The sequence below is a fragment of the Budorcas taxicolor genome, chromosome 22, assembly GCF_023091745.1.
Source record: "Budorcas taxicolor isolate Tak-1 chromosome 22, Takin1.1, whole genome shotgun sequence".
Lineage (NCBI taxonomy): Eukaryota > Metazoa > Chordata > Mammalia > Artiodactyla > Bovidae > Budorcas > Budorcas taxicolor.
The window spans coordinates 14,469,721-14,493,497 of NC_068931.1; the positions used below are offsets into that span (position 1 = coordinate 14,469,721).

At 36.3% G+C, this 23,777-nt stretch overlaps 1 protein-coding gene across 1 annotated transcript in view; it reads right to left on the reverse strand.

Annotated features, from left to right (window-relative positions):
* PIK3C3 (phosphatidylinositol 3-kinase catalytic subunit type 3) overlaps positions 1–23,777 on the reverse strand; it is a 164,348-nt gene that overhangs the window by 52,398 nt on the left and 88,173 nt on the right. The window contains exons 11-16 of the mRNA XM_052660396.1: positions 19,235–19,389; positions 17,543–17,633; positions 14,491–14,558; positions 8,117–8,222; positions 4,815–4,931; positions 1,860–1,991 (exon numbers count right to left, since the gene is read on the reverse strand). Of these exons, the coding sequence (XP_052516356.1) occupies positions 1,860–1,991; positions 4,815–4,931; positions 8,117–8,222; positions 14,491–14,558; positions 17,543–17,633; positions 19,235–19,389 (669 nt within the window). The remainder of the gene's footprint in view (positions 1–1,859; positions 1,992–4,814; positions 4,932–8,116; positions 8,223–14,490; positions 14,559–17,542; positions 17,634–19,234; positions 19,390–23,777) is intronic.

A 23,777-nucleotide genomic window follows, 5' to 3' on the forward strand; every position in this document is an offset into this window, starting at 1 on the left:
CCTTAAGGGGCTCACTCCCCACAGAGATCTAGCTTTTGTTCTTAAGCTAGGGTCTAACAAAATGCTGTCTAAAAATATTGAAAACTAAGTCCATAACCTTTTCAGCTCTAAGGAGTTCATAGAAGGGCAACAAGAATTTACGGATTCTGCTACAACTCTGTGTAGACATTTCAGTGTATGTACAAGCATTACGGGTAACTTTCTAAAATATCCAATCCATCACTTTCATTGGACTCTTAAACTCATGACCCCCAAATGGTTTAGAATTATAATCCTAGAGTTATGCAGTAAATGCCCTAGAACCATTAGTCCTAAACGCCAATTCAGAATTTTCAAGAATGTCCACTTATTTAATAAAGGCTAGAAGAAAAAATTCAGAATTGAACATTAGGATTAAAAAGATATCCCATGATATCTTACTGACCATCTATATACTTTGTATATATGACATAATTATAAAATTATTTAAGGAAAAAAAAATGGATCCAGAATCTACCTAACAACGATGACAGATTCTCATACTGCACTCTTACAACTCTGGCTCTATGTCTTAAACATTCTTTTTCATCCTGTTTGCTAAAAAATGATAAAACACTGTTCTTGGTTAGTCCTAAAGGGAATGAGAATATTAGAAGCAGATCTTATTTGGGAGTTCTACTGGAGAAGGCAATGGCAGCCCACTCCAGTACTCTTGCCTGGAAAATCCCATGGACGGAGGAGCCTGGTAGGCTGCAGTCCATGGGGTTGCAAAGAGTCGGACATGACTGAGTGACTTCACTTTCACTTTTCACTTTCCTGCATTGGAGAAGGAAATGGCAACCCACTCCAGTGTTCTTGCCTGGAGAATCCCAGGGATGGGGGACCCTGGTGGGCTGCCGTCTATGGGGTCGCACAGAGTCGAACACGACTGAAGTAACTTAGCAGCATGAACTAAGAAATACTTGCATTCTCTCTCCTATAACCAGCATTTTTTTAACTGCAGGTTTATAACTCAATGCGTCTTAAAACCAACTAAACAGGTTGCAAACAACATTTAAAAACTGATGCAATAGAATAATTTTTAGAAGAATAGACACTATCAGTCCATAAGATGCAGTAAGGTTAAAGTACTGCTTTTTGAAACATATTGCAGTTGTGCATGCTGGGCTGCCAAAGGCTGCCTTTCAAATCACACCCTTAAAAAAAATCTGAACTATTTCTTATTGTAATCATACCCTTTTTAAAATATATCCAAAGGAGAGATCTATGAGGCCTTTCTTACCCAATAGAAAGTAATATTCCAATGCAACTTCCCCCTTTTCCAACCCTAGAATCAGACAACCTACAACATCATGTCTCAATGAAGCTTCACAAGGAATGATCTCAGCCCTTCGGTCTGCTTAGAGAAGGCAGCTGCCTCCAGTCCTTTCTAACTAGCCAAGTGGTGGCCAGCCAAAAGAAAGCCAGGTGCATGCTGTTATGGACTAAAGAGAATTACCACTTAAAAAGATAAGAAAATATTTAAGTCATAGGAACAGATACCAAATCGAAAAATTTTATAAAAGGGTAACTGGAATTCTTATCTAACCACAGGAACTTATAAAGTAAATGCCTAAGTGTGCAATTCAATTTATTTTTTAAGCTTACATGGGAAAAGACAGGTGTGGCTCTGATTAATAAATAGTTCAAAGAATTAAATATTTAAAAACCCAGTGATATAAAAATACTTCATACATTTCACATAAAAATGTCCACAGGTATTACAAAAAGATCTTAAAACACAGATAAATAAAAGGCATTTTTTTCCCAAAAGTAGAGTCTCTGATACAGCTTTAAAGAATCAGCTCCAGTCATAGATATAAAAGATCCACCACAATTACCTTAAACAATGTAGCTGTTTCTGGAATTATTCCTCTAATTTTCACCTGAGGTTCTAAAGGCAGTGGGATGAGTTCCACATCGGACAAGTTCATCTTTTCATTGTCTCCAAGCAATGCCTGTAGTCTCTCATTCTAGGAGAACAAGTTATAAAGTACTAATTAGGTTACAATGGAAAAGTGACTTTTAAAGCATATGGTAAGGATGTAAAAGACTGATAACATTAACGTTAAAATATCTGCAAAGCACCATCAAAGTCTATGTGAAGTAACATAACATAAAGGAGTTAGTATGTGTGAGAGAAAAGCACTTATAATCCACCTGACAATAACAGCAGCACACTTTGTAAGGCACGATCCCCTGACCTATGAAATGCTGGACTCTCAGAGGTCAGGGAGTATGTTTCTCTTGCTGCAACTGAGAATCAGGGATATTCTCAGGCTGGACTTAAAGATATAATTTCTGCTTTAAAAGGACTTATGAAGTCACAAAGAGACTAATGTTGTTTGAAGCTTAATTTCACATGACCAGATATTAAGCAAGAATTTTATTAGCTGTTTCACTGTGTATTTTGGGTTTAAAAAGTAAACTCAATTTACTTGGAGGAACTTGGACCCTACATTTTACTATTCATTGATTCTATCTGATGAAACTTTTACTAAGATATCAGGTTCAGCTCAGTTGCGTCCGACTCTGTGACCCCATGGACTGCAACACGCTAGGCTTCCATATCCATCACCAACTCCCAGAGCTTGCTCAAACTCTTATAATCATTTACTCATTTTCTTTAGCTCACATACATACTGCATTAAGCCAAGATTTCAGAAACTGAGCAGTTCAAGTCATGATGAAACAGTCTTCTCACTTAGCAGCATCTATAATGTTTAGACCAAGCCCACCTATTCAATTTCAAAAGGACAATCTATTTTCTTGGAAAGCTGTGAGAGAGAGAGAGAGATTGAGAGTGTGTGTGTGTATGCGCATGCGTGCATGCTCAGTCTGTCCAACTCTTTGCAACCTCATGGACTGTAGCCCACCAGGCTGCTCTGTCCAGGGAACCCACCTTCCTTGCATCTCCTGCATTAGCAGGCAGATTCTTTACCACTTGCACCACTTGGGAAACCTTGTGAGTCTAGCATTCTTTAAATAGGTAAGCTTGTTTTCATGGGGAGAAAACTTAACTAAATACACTGCACTTCCTCCTATTTCTCAAACATGTCACACATGCTCCCACAGCAGGGCCTTTGTGCTTGCCGTTCCTCTTGCTGAAACAGTCTTCTCTAGATATTCACATGGTGTGCTCCCCAACTTGCTTCAGGTTTTTGTCCAAATGTCAGCTCTTAGTGAGACCTTCATGATCATTCCATTGAGAAATGAAACACTGCCTTAATACTTGAACCGGGCACTACCTATTCCCCTTTCCTGCTTTATTTTCCTCAATAGCATAAGACACTATATAGCATATATTTTATTTATTTTGTTAACTTTTCCCTCCAACAGGAATGTAAGCTCCTTACATTATAAAGGGTAGGGATTTTTATATTCACCACTGTATCCCAGACTCTAAAAGAGTGCTTGGCACACAGTAGACATGCAACATATTTTTACAGAATATATATTATAATCTAAAGAATTATAAAGTAAAAGAGAATATTTAACATCAAAATAAAAGCTTTAATCTGTTTTTAAATGTGGAATTAATGTATTTTTATTAGAACTCAAACATCTAGATTCAAAGACGTCAATCAAGAGAATTTTTCCTAAATGATATCAGCAAAGGAAAGAAGGTAGCAACAATATTAGTATCTGTTTTACCATCTGAAACCTAACTCATGGATTCCCTTGTGACACATTTACCACTGTTGGACTCAACAGGACAAGTCTCTCCCAACTTCATTATGAGGAATGGAAAAGCATTACATGTGATTTTAAATTATTAACTGTAGCCATTTCATTATTCCTGGTAATAACACAAACAATGGTGGTGGAGCATCATCTTGGCCTTGCACTAAAATGTGGGGGCATGTTTCTATTAAAACTATGTAAATAAAAGCTAAGTTTGTCTTTTATTATCATCATGAAAAAAATGTCTGAAAAGAGTTTTAGCCAATGTTAACACTACATTTGGGACTGTCTGATTTAAAACACAGGCAAAACAATATGTGTTCTGCAGTATGTGGCAAATACAAGGCTGTGAAGGCTGAAAGTGGTGAGAAAACTGCAGAAGAAAAATTTGAAGCTAGCAGAGGTTGGCTCATGAGGTTTAAGGAAAGAAGTCATCTCCGTAGCACGAAAATGCAAGATGAAGCAGCAAGTGCAGATGCAGAAGATGCAGCAAGGTTATCCACAGAATCTGGCAAAAATAATTAACAGAAGTTGCTACTACACTAAACAACAGATTTTTCACTGCAGATGACACAGCCTTTTATTGGAAGAATGCCATCTAAGACTTTCATAGCTCAAAAGGAGAAGTCAATGCCTGGCTTCAAAGCTTCAAAGGGCAGGCTGATGCTCTGGTTAGGGGCTGAAGTTGAAGCCAACACTTATCTACCATTTCAAAAATCCTAAGGCCCTTAAGAGTTACGCTAAATCAACTGCTTGCTCCTAAATGAAGAACAAAGCCTGCATGGTAACACATCTGTTTACAACATGGTTTCCTGAATATTTTAAGCCCACTGTTGAGATCTACTGGTCACCTAAGAGTTCTGGTGAAGGTGTACAGTGAGATTAATGTTGTTAATCTGCCTGCAATGCAAGAGACCCAGGTTTGATCCCTGGGTCAGAAAGATCTGCGAGAAAAGGAAATACCAACCTACTTCAGTATTCTTGTCTGGGAAATCCCATGGACAGAGGAGACTGGCAGGCTACAATCCATGGGATCACAAAGAGTCGGATATGAGTTAGTGACTAAACCATCACCTCTAAGCATAAACAGAAAGCAAAGCCAGAAGGTTTACCTTTTTCTTACGATTTCCACTTTCACGCTGCACTGCCTTCATTAGGTGCACCAGCCGATCTACAAAAGTCTGTTGTGCAGCCAGCAGAGAACGCATAACTCTGACAGACTTATCACCCTGAAGGAATTCAAAGGAAAGAAAAGTTAATTCTATATAGCATAATGATCAGTTTCTTCAATAGCATGGGCGACCTTTATTTATTATTTAATAACTACAAACTTCAACACAAAGTAATATTGAAAAAAAATCTTGATTCAGAGATAATGAGAAGCCTGTTATCTTCAGTTCAGTTCAGTCGCTCAGTCGTGTCCGACTCTTTGTGACCCCATGAATCGCAGCACGCCAGGCCTCCCTGTCCATCACCAACTCCCGGAGTTCACTCAGAGTCGTGTCCATCGAGTCAGTGATGCCATCCTGCCATCTCATCCTCTGTCGTCCCCTTCTCTTCCTGCCCCCAATCCCTCCCAGCATCAAGGTCTTCTCCAATGAGTCAACTCTTCGCATGAGGTGGCCAAAGTACTGGAGTTTCAGCTTTAGCATCATTCCTTCCAAAGAAATCCCAGGGTTGATCTCCTTCAGAATGGACTAGTTGGATCTCCTTGCAGTCCAAGGGACTCTCAAGAGTCTTCTCCAACACCACAGTTCAAAAGCATCAATTCTTTGGCGCTCAGCCTTCTTCACAGTCCAACTCTCACATCCATACATGACCACTGGAAAAACCATAGCCTTGACTAGATGGACCTTAGTCGGCAAAGTAATGTCTCTGCTTTTGAATATGCTATCTAGGTTGATCATAACTTTTCTTCCAAGGAGTAAGCGTCTTTTAATTTCATGGCTGCAATCACCATCTGCAGTGATTCTGGAGCCCAAAAAAATAAAGTCTGACACTGTTTCCACTGTTTCCCCATCTATTTCCCATGGAGTGATGGGACCGGATGCCATGATTTTCATTTTCTGAATGTTGAGCTTGAAGCCAACTTTTTCACTCTCCTCTTTTACTTTCATCAAGAGGCTTTTTAGTTCCTCTTCACTTTCTGCCATAAGGGTGGTGTCATCTGCACATCTGAGGTTATTGATATTTCTCCCGGCAATCTTGATTCCAGCTTGTGTTTCTTCCACTCCAGCGTTTCTCATGATGTACTCTGCATAGAAGTTAAATAAGCAGGGTGACAATATACAGCCTTGATGTACTCCTTTTCCTATTTGGAACCAGTCTGTTGTTCCATGTCCAGTTCTAACTGTTGCTTCCTGGCCTGCATACAGATTTCTCAAGAGGCAGGTTAGGTGGTCTGGTGTTCCCATCTCTTTCAGGATTTTCCACAGTTTAAAATATTTGAGTCGTCAGTGAATACTAATCTATGAAAAATTGCATGTTTTTTCCCACGTGCAAGTGTGTGACAAGACAAAATTTACTGACCCGAAGTGTTTTCACTGACTGATTCAATAAATATCTGGACGCTTATAATTCCTTGAAAAATGTTCTGGGCATATAGTAGAAACAATATTATCTTCAAGGAACAAATTAAATCCTTAAAAGAAAGTTCTCAAATAGCAATATAATATGCTAGCTTAGTAAAATAAAAGCCATAAAACCAATGCTATGAAGTCTTAATGTAGTAATTCTCAGTTCATAAAATATTATAAAATAACAATTTCTCATTTAATTTCTCCATTACACTGAAGGAAGCAGCCTGGCAATTATGTATCTTCATTTAAAAGACTGAAATTTATTCTCAGAGAGACCTAATTGCCTCAGAGGATGACAAAGGCTATAAGTGACAGAACTGAGATTAGAAGAGAGGACCAACTGCTTATTTTCCAATCAGTTTAGATATAGCAAATCTATGGGCTCTGAGGACTATAAAAAAAGTTTACTCTCAAACAGTTCAGTAAGATGTGATTTAAATTTCAAGACAATTTAAATGGAACATGAAACAGCAGATAAAGATGCTATGAAGCGAAATAATTCTACAGCAAATCAGGAACTGTTGTGACAATTTCTTTTCATGGCCCATGCACCCTCTGCTGGCTGAACTGAGACACTGCCTTAACAATCACAAGAACACCAGGTAAAAAACGCCTACAGATCTCTAGAAAACGTAAAAGCAAAAAGAGAAGTCCTGTAAAGTATCTGCAATATGACCACTGCCAGATTTATGTAAATATACCTAGTCTTAGGGCTTCCCTGGTGGCTCAGAGGTTAAAGCGTAGTCTTAAAAATAAAAATTGAAAACAGAGAATGAAACAAAAGAGTAAAGATTTGGGTTTTTTTTTGTTCCAGCAACAGGTTTTTTTTCATTAACTTAGGGGTCAACAAACTTTCTATAAAGGGCCAAGGATTAACTACTTTAGGTGTTGTTGACTACAGAGTTTCCATTCTGGCTATTTACTCCTATTGTAGTCAAAGTGGTCACAAACAATATGAAAGCAAATGAGCATAACTATGTCTCAATAAAATATTACTTATGAAGACTGACTTGTGAATTTGACATAATTTTTATGTGTCGCAAAGTATTACTCTTCTTGTGACTTTTCCCAATTATTTAAAAATAAAAAGCAATGTTTAGCTCATCAGTTCAGTTCAGTTCAGCTCAGTCGCTCAGTCGTGTCCGACTCTCTGTGACCCCATGAATCGCAGCACGCCAGGCCTCTGTCCATCACCAACTCCCGGAGTTCACTCAAACTCATGTCCATCGAGTCGGTGATGCCATCCAGCCATCTCATCCTGGGTCATCCCCTTCTCCTCCTGCCCCAAATCCCTCCCAGCATCAAGGTCTTCTCCAATGAGTCAACTCTTCGCATGAGGTGGCCAAAGTACTGGAGTTTCAGCTTCAGCATCATTCCTTCCAAAGAACACCCAGGGCTGATCTCCTTGCAGTCAAAGGGACTCTCAAGAGTCTTCTCCAACACCACAGTTCAAAAGCATCAATTCTTCGGCGCTCAGCCTTCTTCACAGTCCAACTCTCACATCCATATGTAACTACTGGAAAAACCATAGCCTTGACTAGACGGACCTTTGTTGGCAAAGTAGTATCTCTGCCTTTCAATATGCTACCTAGGTTAGTCATAACTTTTCTTCCAAGGAGTAAGCGTCTTTTAATTTCATGGCTGCAATCACCATTTGCAGTGATTTTGGAGCCCCCCAAAACAAAGTCTGACACTGTTTCCACTGTTTCCCCACCTATTTCCCATGTTTAGCTCATAGACCATACCATATTTAGCTCATAGACCACAATAAAACAGGCAATGGGCCAGATAGGGTCCATGGACTGTATATGCCAATCCATACATTAAATGGTTACCTTCAACAATGCTTGGCTGAACCGTCTCATAACATTCAAGTACATTTCATGGGTCTTTGGGTCTCTCTGCTGAGTATCTTGATCTTCACATTCCACTATCACATACCTTAAAAATAGGTTAAGTCATTCATATAAGTGTGAAATGAAACACAGATTCATTTTATTTATGCCTTTCTATTAAAAGATTCACATTTGCAAAAATAATGAGTAATGAAACATTTTATCATCACTCTTTTAAAATCTGAAAATTAAGGGACAATACATAAAACCTTCTGTAGAAGATAAATTAGTAAAAGGATGCCTTAATTTGTAAAATATCCTACATTTTCTAAAAATTTTGGGATCAAAATAAGCATTTTCTCCTAATTCTTTATGAGGTAGATAGAGCATTAACATCTTCAGAAATCATATAAGCTCTCAAATCTACCAAGTAACTCATGAACAAAAATATTTTTTAAATTTATGTAATATTTTTGGTATTACATAAGGCTCTCATATTCTGGAAAAAAAAACAAAACTCTGAAGCTTTTCTCATTAACACAACTCTGAAAGATAAATGTATTAATTTTCCCTTTCCCACCCAATTTCTTCATTTCTTAAAATTCCATATAAAATGTTCAATGTTTCCATCAAAAAACTGTGATAATAGAGATTTAAAAAAATAAATATATTCTTAAACCGACACTGCTGATATAATTCATATAATTATATAAACAATGACCTGGATTAGATTTTAGAGGTTGTCTAATCCAGTGTTTTCAATTACTGGAACAAGCCATACTGACATGAATTTTATATCATTACTTGTTGCACAGAGCCCATGTGTGCGCACAGAGCCCATGTGTGCATACAGACGCATAATGCTGAAAAAAGTTTCACAAAGCAATATTCTATGAATAATGTTAATATGTTATTGTTCTATTTCATTTTTCTTTACATAACACAAGCTAGATTGTGGGCCTTAAAATTGATTTCAAATGGATCATGATGTACAGTTTGAAACTTGCTTGTTTTATCAACAGTAAAACTTAGAGGTGGTTGTATCTTGCCCACGGTGATACAATTAGTTCACTGAAGAGTTGAAATCAGAATCCGGGATTCTGGACTCCAAGGCCAGAATTCTTTCTACTAACCTTACTCTCTCACACTGTTTGACCTTTTAAAAAGCATATGAAACTTCTTAACCTCCTTAACTGATAGTAGTTCACAAATCTCAAATCACAGGGCTTATTATTTTCCTTTACATTATGTCTAGAAAGAAATATTCAACCACCTAGAAGGTAAGCTTCATGAGAACAGAGAGTTTATCTGTCTTGTTTGCACTATACCGTTAGCAATTCCATGCCTGGACAGAATACTTAAGGTGGTCTGCTTTTACATTCATCTACCCTAGTTTTCAAGCAGTATATCCCCTTTTCAAGAAACTGCTTGTCATTTATAATTGAACATGTGTAAAACTGAAACTATCACACTAAATGAATGATTTTTCTATCTCAATTTAAGGCATTATCAACATTTCAGGCACTTGGGCTACAGTTTGGATCACCTGAATACAAGAAAAACAAGAAAAAAGTGGTGAGGTTGTAACCAAACCAGCGAACACAGGTTCTACCTAAAACTATTACTGGCACTTTGTGTTTAATTTGTGGTCTGTGGATCTAGCGCCAAGCCTAAGTCACATTCCCCCATTCCAAACACCTATGCTAACTTAGTCACCAGGCCGTGTTGATTTTTTTCCTGTAAAATACTTCTTTTAATCGTTCTACATTACGAGGCAGCCCTGTCTGGAATCAATCAGCAGATATCTTTTACCCAGCTTCTCTAACTCTAAAAACAAACACTTTTTTGATCAATATAATCATCCTAAAGTTTTCTTCTTTAAACTACCTTCATCATGCCCCACTGATATTAACAAAAACACCAACAGTTCCCTCTATTTAAAAACAACTCTCTGGGGCCCTAAGTTTCTGGTTCAACTTCCACTGTCTCCAGTGAATGCATTCATACTCTAGTCAGCTCGACTCTCCTACCCCACTTTGTGCTTTCGCTCATGTTGTAGTACTGTCCTGAAATACCATCCCGCCTCCTCCCTTCCTGATTCTGCCCACACTTCAAACACAGGGACACTCCATCGCTTTCTGGAACTCTTAAACACTAAAAACTTCTTTCTTCTCTGACGTCCCAGAACAGGTACAACCTCTCACAACAACTTCTGCGGATAATGTTACCTGGCTCATCACTGCTTCACAACTTACTCTTAGCTCCCTTCAGAAGTTATAAAGAAACTGATGCCAGATTCTGTATCTTAAAAAACATTTACTGGCCCCTGACATACGCAATATAGTCTTATACACAGAAATATTTTAAAGGCTGATAAAAGTTAAGCACCTTCTCCTACTGACTTCCTAGTGCCATGCTGCACCATGATACTAACAGGTGATCTAGAAGTCCTCAGAGCTGCATAACCTAGAATTTTCTGTAAAGCAGTATGAAAAACGAGACCAGGACACTACATTTATTTTATGTTCCTGACAAGAGTTAGAAACCAAAAATTCAAGAAAGCCTTCTTAAATCTTGAACAAAGAAAGCCACAGGACACATACAAATTTAAAATGAAATTTAAAAAAATTAATAACTCTTTAAAGTCTTTACCATCTCCATCACCTTAGTATGTATGTAGCAAAGTCTCAGTATGGAATAGCGAAGCCTTTACTATCTCCATCACCTTGGGAGTCCCTTGGAAAGCAAGGAGGAGATCAAATCAGTCAATCTTAAAGGAAGTCAACCGTGAATACTCCTTGGAAGGACTGAAGTGGAAGCTGAAGCTCCAATAATTTGGTCATCTGATGCGAACAGCTGACTCATTGGAAAAGACCCTGATGCTGGGAAAGACTGAAGGCAGAAGGAGAAGAGGGTGACAGAGGATGAGATGGTTGGATGGCATCACCAATTCACTGGATGTGAACCTGGGCAAATTCCCGGAGATGGTGAGGAACAGAAAAGCCAGGCATGCTGCAGTCCTTGGGGTCGTGAAGAGTTGGACCGTTCTTGATGACTGAACAATAATCCTTTGAAGTCTTTATTATCTCTGTCATGTTAGTATATTCATTGTCTTTTCCTGTATTTACACAGCAACTCCTTTCTAAATGAGCAATACAGATGACCATGATATACAGGCTCCATTGCTTTGTTCAGGTCCCCTTGACTATCAAGTAAATACAATGGCTGCAGCCATGTGATAAAGGTCACATAACAAACAGCTCTCAAAATCACTCAAGCCAAAGTTCTAATCCAAAGGGCAAGTCCATCTAAAATAAAAATGACAGTGTCATCTCCAAAATGAAGGACAAACTTAGATTAAGACAAGAAGACCAAGATTTGCGCCACTTCTGAATTCTGTTTACAGCAATAAGAAGATTCTACAAAGCACTCATGTACTTCTGCATTTTAACTGTGGTGTTGGAGAAGACTCTTGAGAGTCCCTTGGACTGCAAGGAGATTCAACAAGTCCATTCTAAAGGAGATCAGTCCTGAGTGTTCACTGGGAGGAGTGATGTTGAAGCTGAAACTTCAATACTTTGGCCACCTCATGCGAACAGCTGACTCATTGGAGAAGACTTTGATGCTGGGAAGGACTGGGGGCAGGAGGAGAAAGGGATGACAGAGGAAGAGATGGCTGGATGGCATCACTGACTCGATGGACGTGAGTCTGAGTGAACTCCGGGAGTTGGTGATGGATAAGGAGGCCTGGCATGCTGCGATTCATGGGGTCGCAGAGTGTTGGACACAACTGAGCGACTGAACTGAACGGAACTGAACTTCCATAAAACCTGTCATCTTCAAGTAGAAATGCAGACAAAATTATGTGGGTACCCATTGTATGATGACAGCAACGGGCCACCTATTTCCTGACAATCTCATTTTGCGAGGTAAATAAACTTTATTACCTTAAAAGGTTTTAAAAGTTATAGAAAAACATGTCAAAGCAGCCAAAGTTTATTTTTAATTTCAACATACTCGAATAGCTATAGAAAAGAAAAAAAAAAACTGCAACAATTTATAGATCTTGATGTTCAGTATTTAACAGATTAGAGGCTATTACTTATCTCTGTGGTTTAAAAGGTTGGCATCATTTATTTTAAAAGGATTGTCTGTTTTATTCTAGGCCCCTAAGGATTCAACTATAGCAGGAATCCTGTTTAAATCAATGGAAAGGGAACAAATGAACAAGGAAATTCAAAATGTTCAAAATGAAATAGCACAATCAACTGAAATTTATATTTTAATACATTTGTTAGGGTAAGCTTAGACTGAGAAGCATATAAACTGTTACATGTGATTAATATTTTATACTACTCTGTCCAGATTCAACGGAAAAGAATGATTATTTTAAGTCAACTACTTGAAATTATTTCCTTATTTTCAAGCTACAATCACAAAAGTAGTGTCTACCAAAGTCAGAAGTCCACATCAATAGCTCTTTCCCTCCTTGAGTATTTCTGACGGACTGTAAATATGGGAAAAACAATTACTCCTCAGAGAATGAATAGACATAGCACATGCTATTGCATCAGTGAATCAGAAATACAGTTGGAGAACACAAATCAAATCTAAGTTTGATGGAACATTTACAAGACTGGGAGCTAGGGCTTCACTTTGTTTATTATCTGTAGAGAAAACAAAGTACTCTTTCTGAGCAGAAACTGTTGCCTCACTGAAAACTGTTCACCTAATAGATTTCCTACTGTTCAGCTGCATTCAGAACGGTTTGAAAACTCTTCCTACTTGAAATAAAACAGCAAAGATTTTATCACAACTAATTTCAAATTTTATAGTGAAATCTGGTCTACACTCAAACCTAAAGAATACATAATTTTAAACACCACATAATCAGTGTATGTACATACAGCTCCTGTAAGTGACTAATCTACACTGCAAGTAATGAGCCAGAGAAACTTTCCATGAATATTACAAGGAAGTAAATACAGCTATAAAGGAATTCTTAGTAAAACATTTAAAAATATATAAAACCTTGATTTTTAAATACCTACAAGGTTTAAAAGTACTTACTCAAAACCTTGGCACTGTGCCCTACACATTTTAATTTACTCTAAATTATTTACCTAAATTTTTAAGAGGAAATATTTTTCCTTAACACCAATTAATAGACATACACTTAAGAATTCAAACTGCAATATGGAGAACTTTAGGAAGCAAGAAGCTGCATTAAAAGGAAATAGTAGCGATTTGGTAATATAATAATTTCTAAGCAAACCCTTCGAAGTCAAAATGGTGATTAACAACTACCCAAAACATTCTGTGGATGTATTTTCAAGGACATACTGAAAGTTACTGTGAGGGAAATGCAGTTTTATGAATATTATATTAAACTGCTAAAGAAAAGCATGGAATTATTTTTCTTCCCACTACAAAGACCAACAGAAAAACGCAGTTAAACACAGTAAACTAAGCAGTAAGATTAAATCACGGATCTTTTGTACAGTTAAAAAAATATCAAGTTTGTTGGGAAGTTTAAAAATGTTCTCTCAAATGTACAGAAGGCTTCAAATAGAGCTTACCCAACTAGCTCTGCCTTTTGTTTGCTAAAAACTGGATAAGGTTCTCTTGTCTGGTGTTTAATCCTAGTGCTTTCTTTAACTGAACCAAAAACAGTGTTTCTCCTGTGGCTTAAGCTACTTGTTCTTTACACTTTAAAATCCTATGACAAAAGGGAGACACGCTTCATATTAAGCGTGTCTCAGTAAGTCAGTTAACCTTTCTATACCTTAGTTCCTCTTTCTTCCCTTCAACTCATTCAGGAAACGTGTTCTCACGTAAAATAGAGATACTTACATTTGCCCTATTTAACTTCACATGAACAAATGAGAAAAGGTCACTGAAAGCACTCTGTAAATGGCAAATTTTGAAATCAATGATCTAATCCCAGCTCAAGTTTTAGCAAGTTCAGCTACATCATGCCTCTGCCTCAGTTTCCTCATCTATGAGATAAGTAACTTCAAATTCTGTCTACTTTAGCATGATTGCAGTATTTTAGTAAATAATGTGAAAATACTGACTTACAGTAAAGTATCATACTTACACTATTTAAACAGCATAAAAAGCAAACAGACATCAAACTGAAAAAAATCAATTAACTTACCCAGTTTTATCTTAGATCCTAGAAAGTTAGTGAAAGGAAGAAAAACTGTGATGCTAACAAGCATTTCCATGAGCATAATTGCAAAGAAACACAGCTAGATATAAATACTGTATAGGTTTTTGATGATTGCTCATACTTTAAACTGCCTTTTTGTTTAGTTTGGAAAAAAATAGTCATAAACAGTGATTTTAAAATAAAAAATTATTTCACATACCAGTATAAATAGTTAGCCAGTGTTGAGTTTTTGCAGGCTCTTGATATCAAGAAGGTACACAGATCTTGCTGAAAGAATTAAAAGAAATGTATTTATATATTACCATCTGCTATTCACGAGGGGGAAATAAGAGAGTCTACATTTGCCTATCAGTTTTTACCTATATATCTATGCCACAGATCAGATTTTTATGCATCTATCTATCCCTCCATACCATCCATCTAATATTTATTCTAGACCAGGCAATATGTGAGAGGTCAAGGACACCATAGTTTGCAGAATTCCTGGTTCTACTGGAAGCTTAACATTTAGTGGAGGAGAGGTGCATTAAAGGAAGTCATAAAAATAACTTGGACTGCGAGGTCAGAGGCAGTAATGAGGATGTGATGTTTAGGCATGACCAGCATGATGGTATGGACCAATGCCCCGAATCTCACTGTTCAAGGAACTTTTAAAAGGCCCAATGTAGCTAACATACAGTGAACACTAAAGTAAAGGAGGCTGAAAAGGGAAGCAAAGACCAAATTGTGAATGAAAGCTTTTAAGGTCATACTACTGAGTATGCATTTTATTTTCAAAGCAATCAATACTCAACATAAGATCTAAAGCCGGAGAGTGAGGTGATCTGCTTTACATCTTCTGAAAATGACTCTATTTGCTCTGAGAAGTACAGACCTGAGATCAGTCAGCATGCTATTACAGTAGTCTAGAAGACTGAATGGTGACAGAGAGGCAACTGATTATTAAAATATTTTGGAAGTATAATTGATAGGACTTGCTGATGGAGATGATGTATGAAACAAAAAAGAACTGACAGCAACCCCTAAATTTATGGATTTAGTAAATGGATTGATTTGTTACATCACAGAAATTCCAAGTGAGGCAAGAGTGTTGGGGGAGAGAGTTGTATTTTGAAATATTAAGTTTGAAATGCCTGTCAGATATACAACAGAAATCAAGTAGATATCTGGATATATGAATCTAAAACTCAGGAGAGAGAAATGTGCTAGCAATGAGTACCCTGAGGAACAGTAAGATGTCAAGCAACAAGAAAGTACTGACAAAGGAAACCAAGAAGGAACAGCTGGAGAGGTGAAGAGGAAAACGGGGGATGTATGGTATCACTGAAACCATGAAAAAAGTCAGCTTTTCAAGAAGGGAGTCATTTATTTTCCTGAATAATGCTGGGAGGAATTCAAATATACACAACCACAAACACTGAAGCCATTTACTATTTTATTTTAGCAAATAAGTTTTAATATACGATGGGAACAAAGGCCCTGAAGGATGTGAATTAAAGACTAAAAAGAAAGGAAGGAGAGTCAAGATGTACGAACAACTCCTCTAAGAAACTTGATTATGAAGAGAACAAAGAAAATTAGGTACTGTTGTGTAGGATGTGGTATTAGGGAGGAATTTTTCTCGTTTTTTTTTTTTTTTTTCCATTTCTGAATTTTTAAAATGAGAGATACTAACATATCTGAATATTTCTACCAGGAAAAGAAGAGAGCATATCTTTCAAGGGAGTTATATTCTTCATTGTTAAGAAAACAGAAGTAAAGAATGGGAAGAGATTCACATCTGTAAATCTAGTGATGGTAAATGGCAACCATTTTTACCTAATGACTTCTATTTGTTTCCATAAAAAATGAGGCAGAATTGTGATCTAGAAACTGGGAGGCAGGGCATAAAGAACAGGGCTGGAAAGGTACGAAAGAGTCACTGTAGAGCAGGGAGAGCAACCATCTAGAGAAATGTAGGAAGGCAGACAGTGTTGAGCGCCCACCTGATGTCTGTGGTCATGAATGTACGGTGATATCAACACGCTAGGCTATGTGATTTCTTCCAAAATATTAAGGCACAGACAAATTAGGTAATTAATTAGGCTTATCAAGGGTTAAGACTGTGCCAAGGGAACTGAAGAATGATTAAAATGATGAGTTGGGATAAAAGCTGTACTCAGAGGAAAGCAAATATTGAAGGGTACTGATAAACAAAGAAAAAGGTAGAGATCAATGCATTTAGATGTTTCAGGGCAGTAGCACATAAAAAATCGTCCTTGTTTCCTCTGTTTAAAGTGTTCATCCCCCAGGTCACCACATGGTTGTTTCCTCACCTGCTTCATCTTTACAGAAGATGTCACTTTTCCTGGGAGGCCTTCCCTGAACAAGCCTTTTTAAAATTTCAATCACCTAACTCCACCCCAACATTCTCTATCATTCTATTCTGATTTTTCTTCTACTCTTTTACGGCATATAAATATTATTGACTATCATCAGCCCAAACACTAGAATGAATTACATGAAGTGAAAAGATTTTGAGTGTTTTCTTCTCTGCTGTATCAACCCTAGCACCTATAATAGTTTCTGGTACACAGAACTCAAAAAAAACACATGTGAATGAACTGATTACTGAATCAGTCAATCAGTCCCTTTTGAAAGAGAAAAATAAACTGGAGCTAAATGGTTCCTTAAAGAACTCCTTTAAGGATTCTATGATCCAGTAATATAAAATCAATTTTTTCAATATTTTCTGATATATTAAGAGGCACAGACAAGCATACTATAATTAATAGTGAAAACAAACATCACTCAGTTAACAACATTAACTCCTAAAATTTGACTAAAAGAAATGATATTGAATATATACATTTAAAAGAAAACAAACCTCTTTCTAATATCAAGCATGTATTACTTATTTTCAACATCAGGGATATGAAAGGTTCTTCTCAAATTAGAAGCCATAGGGATAAAAATCAACAATATATACTGGATGAACTTCTGCAAATGTACTCCCAAATATAATTTTCAGAGTAGCATTAGCCATACAGACCTGTTTTACCTCAAAAATTACTCTGCTTAGCTAAAAGAACTTAAGAGCAGCTTAGTGTATTTCCCTAGTATCAAAGTCATACATTTCTACAAGGTAATTACAAATACCAACAACTACAGTAATGTGCATAAATGTGTTAACAATAAATATTCTGAGTTTCCTTAAAATGTTTACTTGGCAGTATCCCTCCTACAGGAAACTTGAAAAGCTCTGTACTCACCTCGAGATTTTCACCATCTGAACTTTCTTTTGTTTTAGATGCAGAAGGAGGGGAAGACACTGGAGGAAGAGAGCTGGTTATAATTTGGGAGCTGAAAAAATAATACACGGATATGTAAAATCCTCTTGCTGTAAGAGAAGATACATATGTTCAGCACAGTTCACCACAACTGAGTCTGGATAAAGTACCATCTTTTAACGTGTGTTCTGGTTAGCACTGAGTCACATTAGATTCTGGGAAAGAGGCTCCATAGTCAAAGAATATGGGTGATTCATCTTTGAGATGTATGTGCAAGTTTGCATGCATTGAAGTTTCTGATAAATACTACAGTATTTTTAAAAAGTACATTTTACTTTAAGCCAGTATGTTTCAAATATATTTGGCCACAAGACAACCCCTATCTCTTTTTCATCTTTTAAAAAGCATACAAATTGATGACCAGCAGATATTATAGTTTATAGTTTACATCCTGTCATAAAATCTTAAATAGAGTTCTAATAAAACACTCTAAGTGGCAAAAGTAAGATGAAGTTAAGTAAACATGCCTAGAGACTGAAGCCGTCTAATGTACAGTGGAAGAAAATGTAAGGGATCTCCTCTCTTAAAAACAGGAAAACATAAAGGAGTCTATATAAGAAAAAATGTTTTTCGCCCCCTGTTTCTCAGTTCTCTTCTAAGTGAAAAACAGCAGATTTTTAAAAAAGCATTACCATCAACAAAAATTCAGAAATATAATCTTGAACTCGTGATAATCGACATAATTGTACTAATTCAGATAATCTGAATTCTAGACGTCCTTTGTCACTAACAAATCTCATGATTTCTTCACAAAACAATTTTATACCACTAAGCCTAGAATTTCTCATACAAATGTTTCTATTTATCTCAAACTTTAAGATTTTATGAAAAGAAAAATGGCAAAGTAGAAAGAACAAGGGCTTTGGAGTCAACTCTACCTAATTTGCAACATGGAAGACTTTGGGAATTTACTTCTCCTTAAGTCCTTCATATCTAAATTAGGGATATGAACACCTACCTCAGAGGATTACTAATAACAAGTTTAATATATGTGGGCCATCTCCTGGTGTCTGCTACAGAGGTGAGAGTTGTTAACTGTTATTACTGTTAATAGCCTACTTTCAATTCAATTAACTGGTTGCTTTAACTACTAAACTGGTGAAAAGCAGTCAATAAAAAATACAACTTTACAATAAAAATGTCTGAGTCCACTAATATGCCTCATCTTTCATTTTCTTTTTGCATGAACAGCAATGACATCCAACACTTACCAAGCACCATGTGTCAGACACTTTTCTAAATGCTTTATGTGTTTCATTTAATCTTTCAGCAGTCCTTAAAGATCAGTTACTATTGCTGTATCCCCATTTTTAACATGAGAAACTAGGGCCAGGGCCACAGAGAGAATAGTTAACTTGCAGAAGTTTACACAGCTAGTAAGTGGTAGACTCAAGATTTTTAACTCGGGCATTCTGACTCTATAGCTTATTTTTAAAACACTGCCCTGTAATACAGTAGTTTGTGTTCTGTGAGCACACATGCCATGTTCATTGGTAGAACTTCAAACTTATTACTAACCAGGGTTTGTTACATCTGGGAAAAAAGAAAAGAAGACAGTCTGAAAAGGTAGAAAACTATCAAATTTGAAAATAAGTCCTCCCTGGATATCCATACCTATCTATTTCTGCAGAATTTATTCCAGAATTTGACACGCTCTCTGACACTGAACCCTGACTATCCTTCTTGGTAGGTTCTAATCCATTTTTTATGTCATCAAAGTTTTCATATTTGAGAGCTTGGACCAGCTGTAATAGGTACATCAACAAATCCTGGAAAACAAACAAAAAATAAGCCAATATTAGAAAAATGCAAGTGATTATATACAAGTTATGGGTATTCCTAAATATCAAGTTAAACAATTTAATCTACCACTTATCATTTGTGTTAGCTTGGGCAGGTCCCAAGGTTTCTTAACTTCTTGGTGCCTCACTGGGTCCTCTTCTTTAAAATGGCCATAATCATATAAACCTTAGAGACTGAGTTGTGAGGATTAAATCAGTTAATAGGAAAAAAGTCACAGAATAGTTCCTGGCACAAAGTAAGTGACCAGTAAACATCTTGTTTAAAATGGTATCCCACTGACATGTATACACTGCTATATTTAAAACAGATACCCAGTAAGGACCTGTACAGCACAGGGAACTCTGCTCAATATTCTTTAATAATCTAAATAGGAAAAGAATTTGAAAAAGAATACACACATGTATATGTATATATAACTGAATCACTTTGTTGTACATCTGAAACTAACACAACACTGTTAATCAGCCATGATCTAATAGAAAATAAAAAGAAAAAAAGTATCCCAAAAAGCACAGGAAAAAAAACAAAAACTAAGAAAAATGATTGGGATAGTTCATATAAAGCTGAGAAATTAACAAAAGATCCTTTTTACAGCAATGGCATTTTAGGTCTAAGATTACCTGTGAAACTCCAAACTATTAAGTTTTCAAAGTGTTTCTATTTCATAATGTTTCCTAGTTGGGATTTTTTAAAAATATTGTATTGCTTTTTTTTTCCTTTAAGAGAATTTGGAGTTTAGTGAATTTAGAGAATTTGGGTTGCTTCTTAAATGGACACTACAATGAAGTAGATATTTTTACACTCAGTTAAAGGAAATGTTTATTTTCCTGCCAATTACCAAAACTGGCTTGAAGAAAACAAATTTCTAAATCTAAATTTCTCCTACTTCTTCTGATAAACAGTAAGATAATTCAGACTGAACAAAAAAGCATCAAGAAAGTTGTTTTTACCTTTCTGAGTTTTCCCTTAATGTTAAGAATGGAAATATTTTCCATCATACTCTATAAATGTACTTCTTAGCCCTTCCCAATGACTATTAAGAAAACACCAAAAGTTTTGCTTTCAAAAATTACAAATTGAAGAAACTCACAAAACTCATAAGAAAATTGACAGCATCTATTATCGTCCAGTTCTAATTGCCACTCAGGCAGTCAAAATTCAATTAGGTAATATTAAGATATTGTGATTATCAGTTTAATTTTAGTCACCTTTCCTTAAGCCCAGAAACCAGGTTAAATCCCTGGTTAAATATTTATATTTATACTTCATGTTTAAACAAATCTTTCCTTCTGTATTTTGTTAACAACTACAGCATTTGTAAGAGTGAAAGTCGCTCAGTCGTATCCAACTCTTTGCGACCCCATGGACTATACATATACAATCCATGGAATTCTCCAGAGGAGACCAGAATACTGGAGGAGGTAGTCATTCCCTTCTCCAAGGGATCATCACCCAGGGATCCCTGGGTTCGACCAAGGGATCGAACCCAGGTCTCCCACATCGCAGGTGGATTCTTTACCAGCTGAGCCACCAGGGAAGCCCAGTATTTGCAATTAATTGCTTATTTACTCTTTGTCATTTCCAACATTTTAAAAATTCCATGAAGATGACTACTTCCCAACATCCTATTTTCCCTTATTTAATACCAAAATATATTCTTTTCATCTTTTTTTCTTATACTGACATAGTCAACCTTTTTTATAGTTGCCCAAATACTGACAAAAAGCAATACATGTGATTTTACCATTATGTATGATTTTTTTTCACAAAAAACTAAACGAAAGGTTAATTGGCTGAATAGTAGTGTTAGTTGCTTAGTCGTGTCCGACCCTTTGCGACCCCCATGGACTGTATGTAGCCCATCAGGCTCCTCTGTCCATGGGATTCTCCAGGCAAGAATACTGGAGTGGGGTGCCATTCCCTTCCCCAGAGGATCTCCCCGACCCAGGGATTGAACCCAAGTCTCCTGTACTGCAGGCAGATGAAGGGTTAATGTGGCCACAATAGGGAAAGTGGAAATGTGCTGCTTACAAACAAGATGTTCTGCCAAGGAGACGAACATAGCCTTGAGATTAATGGTCCCTTGCTAACGAGGGGACGTTTCCTTCTTGTGATAAGGGCTCTGGACAGACTTTGCAGTAGACAGGGATTTCACTCCCCTTTGCTGTACAATAACATGTATGCACCTGCACTGTACTGAAAAGGCTTATTCATACAGTCTGGAATTCTGCCTAAGGGGGGCTTTATAATAATAAACGGCAATTAGTTTGCCCAGTTGTTCCTCTGGCCAGAGTGGTGTCCTGTCTGTCTTTTGTATGTCTTGTATGTTTTATCTCATTTCACTCGTAATCCCCAGAAATCTCCTACAGGCAGATTCTTTACCGCAAGAGCTATAGGGAAGTCCACTCTGTGATAACTGCCTTATTAATTCTTATTCAAATATATCAGTATCAGTGGCCAGGAAAATCAAATGACTTTATCAAAATACTTATATAGTGTTCTGTTTCTAAAAACAAATTTTAATTGGATCAATAGATGTTTGATTTTCTATTATCTTATTTAGGATTTATTGCATCTTACAGCTCTAGATATTCTTCTATGTATATTCTAAGAAAAAAATTATACAAGAGAAAATTGTTTACTCAAGTATCCTTCTTAGGAGGTTTAAATAATTCAGTTTCACTGCTACCCTTTATTACCAGGCAGGTTTTGGAAACGCTGCTGAATGTACCACCTAGTGTGCTTTCCCAAGTGAAAAAAAGACTTATTGCATGAAATCAAAAAGGTTGCACTGTTATTAAGTTACCCAAGAAGGAGAAACTCAAAAGAAAACACATCTTTTTAAGTCACTCATCACGATATGATGGTGTTAGTCATCTGCTTTCTGTATTCAAACTACCCATTCCTTCATTTGTATGAAAATAAATTAACTTCAATAGTAAGTGCAAAGGCTGTTTGTTCATTACATAGTCACATTCGAAAAACATAAAATCCCTCCAGGCATGAAGGATATAAGCATATAAATAAAGCAAAACAAACAAAAAAATCAGATTTCTAACTTAGACAATTCAGTAAAAATTTCTCAAGAGTTATGAAATACTATCTAGACAGTAATCATCATTCTTCTAAAGAAGTTAATTCTAATGCTTTAGAATACAAATGCAACATTTCATGTCAAAATCACTATTTCTTATTAAGATTAATTCTTCATATAGGGATTTACAGTTAGAGACATGGGTTCTGACCTTGGTTCCCAGACAGCTACACATATCCCATACTCCTGGTGAAATGAAATACTTTCTATTTTTTTGTACTTTTCAATCTCCTTGCCCTTTGCTCATATTGCTCTCTCTACTTGGAAAGTAAACTCAAGTCCAACTCTGAAAATTCTACTCTTCCTTCAATATCTATCTCAAATGCCATTTCTTCGTCAAGTTCTAATGGAGAATCTCTCTCCTTGTGAGCCACACCATAGTAAGAAATATGGCTTTTAAAAATGCCTTTAAAGAATATTAAACAAATCCAACTCAGAAAGATATTAAAAGACTGGTTAAGATATATGTTACAGATGTAAGGTGAGTTTAACATTAGGAATTCAGCATCTATTTCATATGTAGTATTTATAATATATTAATGTTTTTCAGATAGCATGATGCTATACCTACAAATTATAGGGACCCGTTTAATACCTATTAAAACTATAAAGAGATGTCACTAAAGAAACTAGATAAAACATAAATATTAAAATAAAAATGCAGTTTTCATTTAACCAACAAACAGAAATAAGAGACAAAAGTGGTGAGGTAGTTTATAATAGTAATGACTGTCACAAAATAAATACAATTTTTTAAAATGTGAAAAAATTGTATGAAAAATTGTGATAAAGGCATATATATTTTGACAATTTTAATGCAAGCTACTTATTCAAGAATATGGAAAAACATACACAAACCTGTTTACTAATACAGTTACAACAAAAGATTAGAAATAAAACAACTGCCTACCAGAAGAGGCTGACTGGTAAAATAAGTTATAAAATAAACGAGCAGTAAAATATTATGCTGCTGTTTTAAAAGAATATGGTAGATCTATAGGCATCCATGAAGTGTTTTTCTACAGATTAGATGTACCTTTGACATCATTTGCCTTGATATTCATTTGCCTGTGTTTCCAGACTTTACAGACACCAATTATTATATGTGTTGAAGATGAGAAAACGTCCAAGATTATACTGTTCAGTTAATCAAGCATGCTTTTAAAAACATGAATAGGATATTCCTATTTACCTTAATTTTAAGAGATGTTTTTGGTGACTCAGACAGTAAAGAATTTGCCTGGAATTAGGAAGACCCAG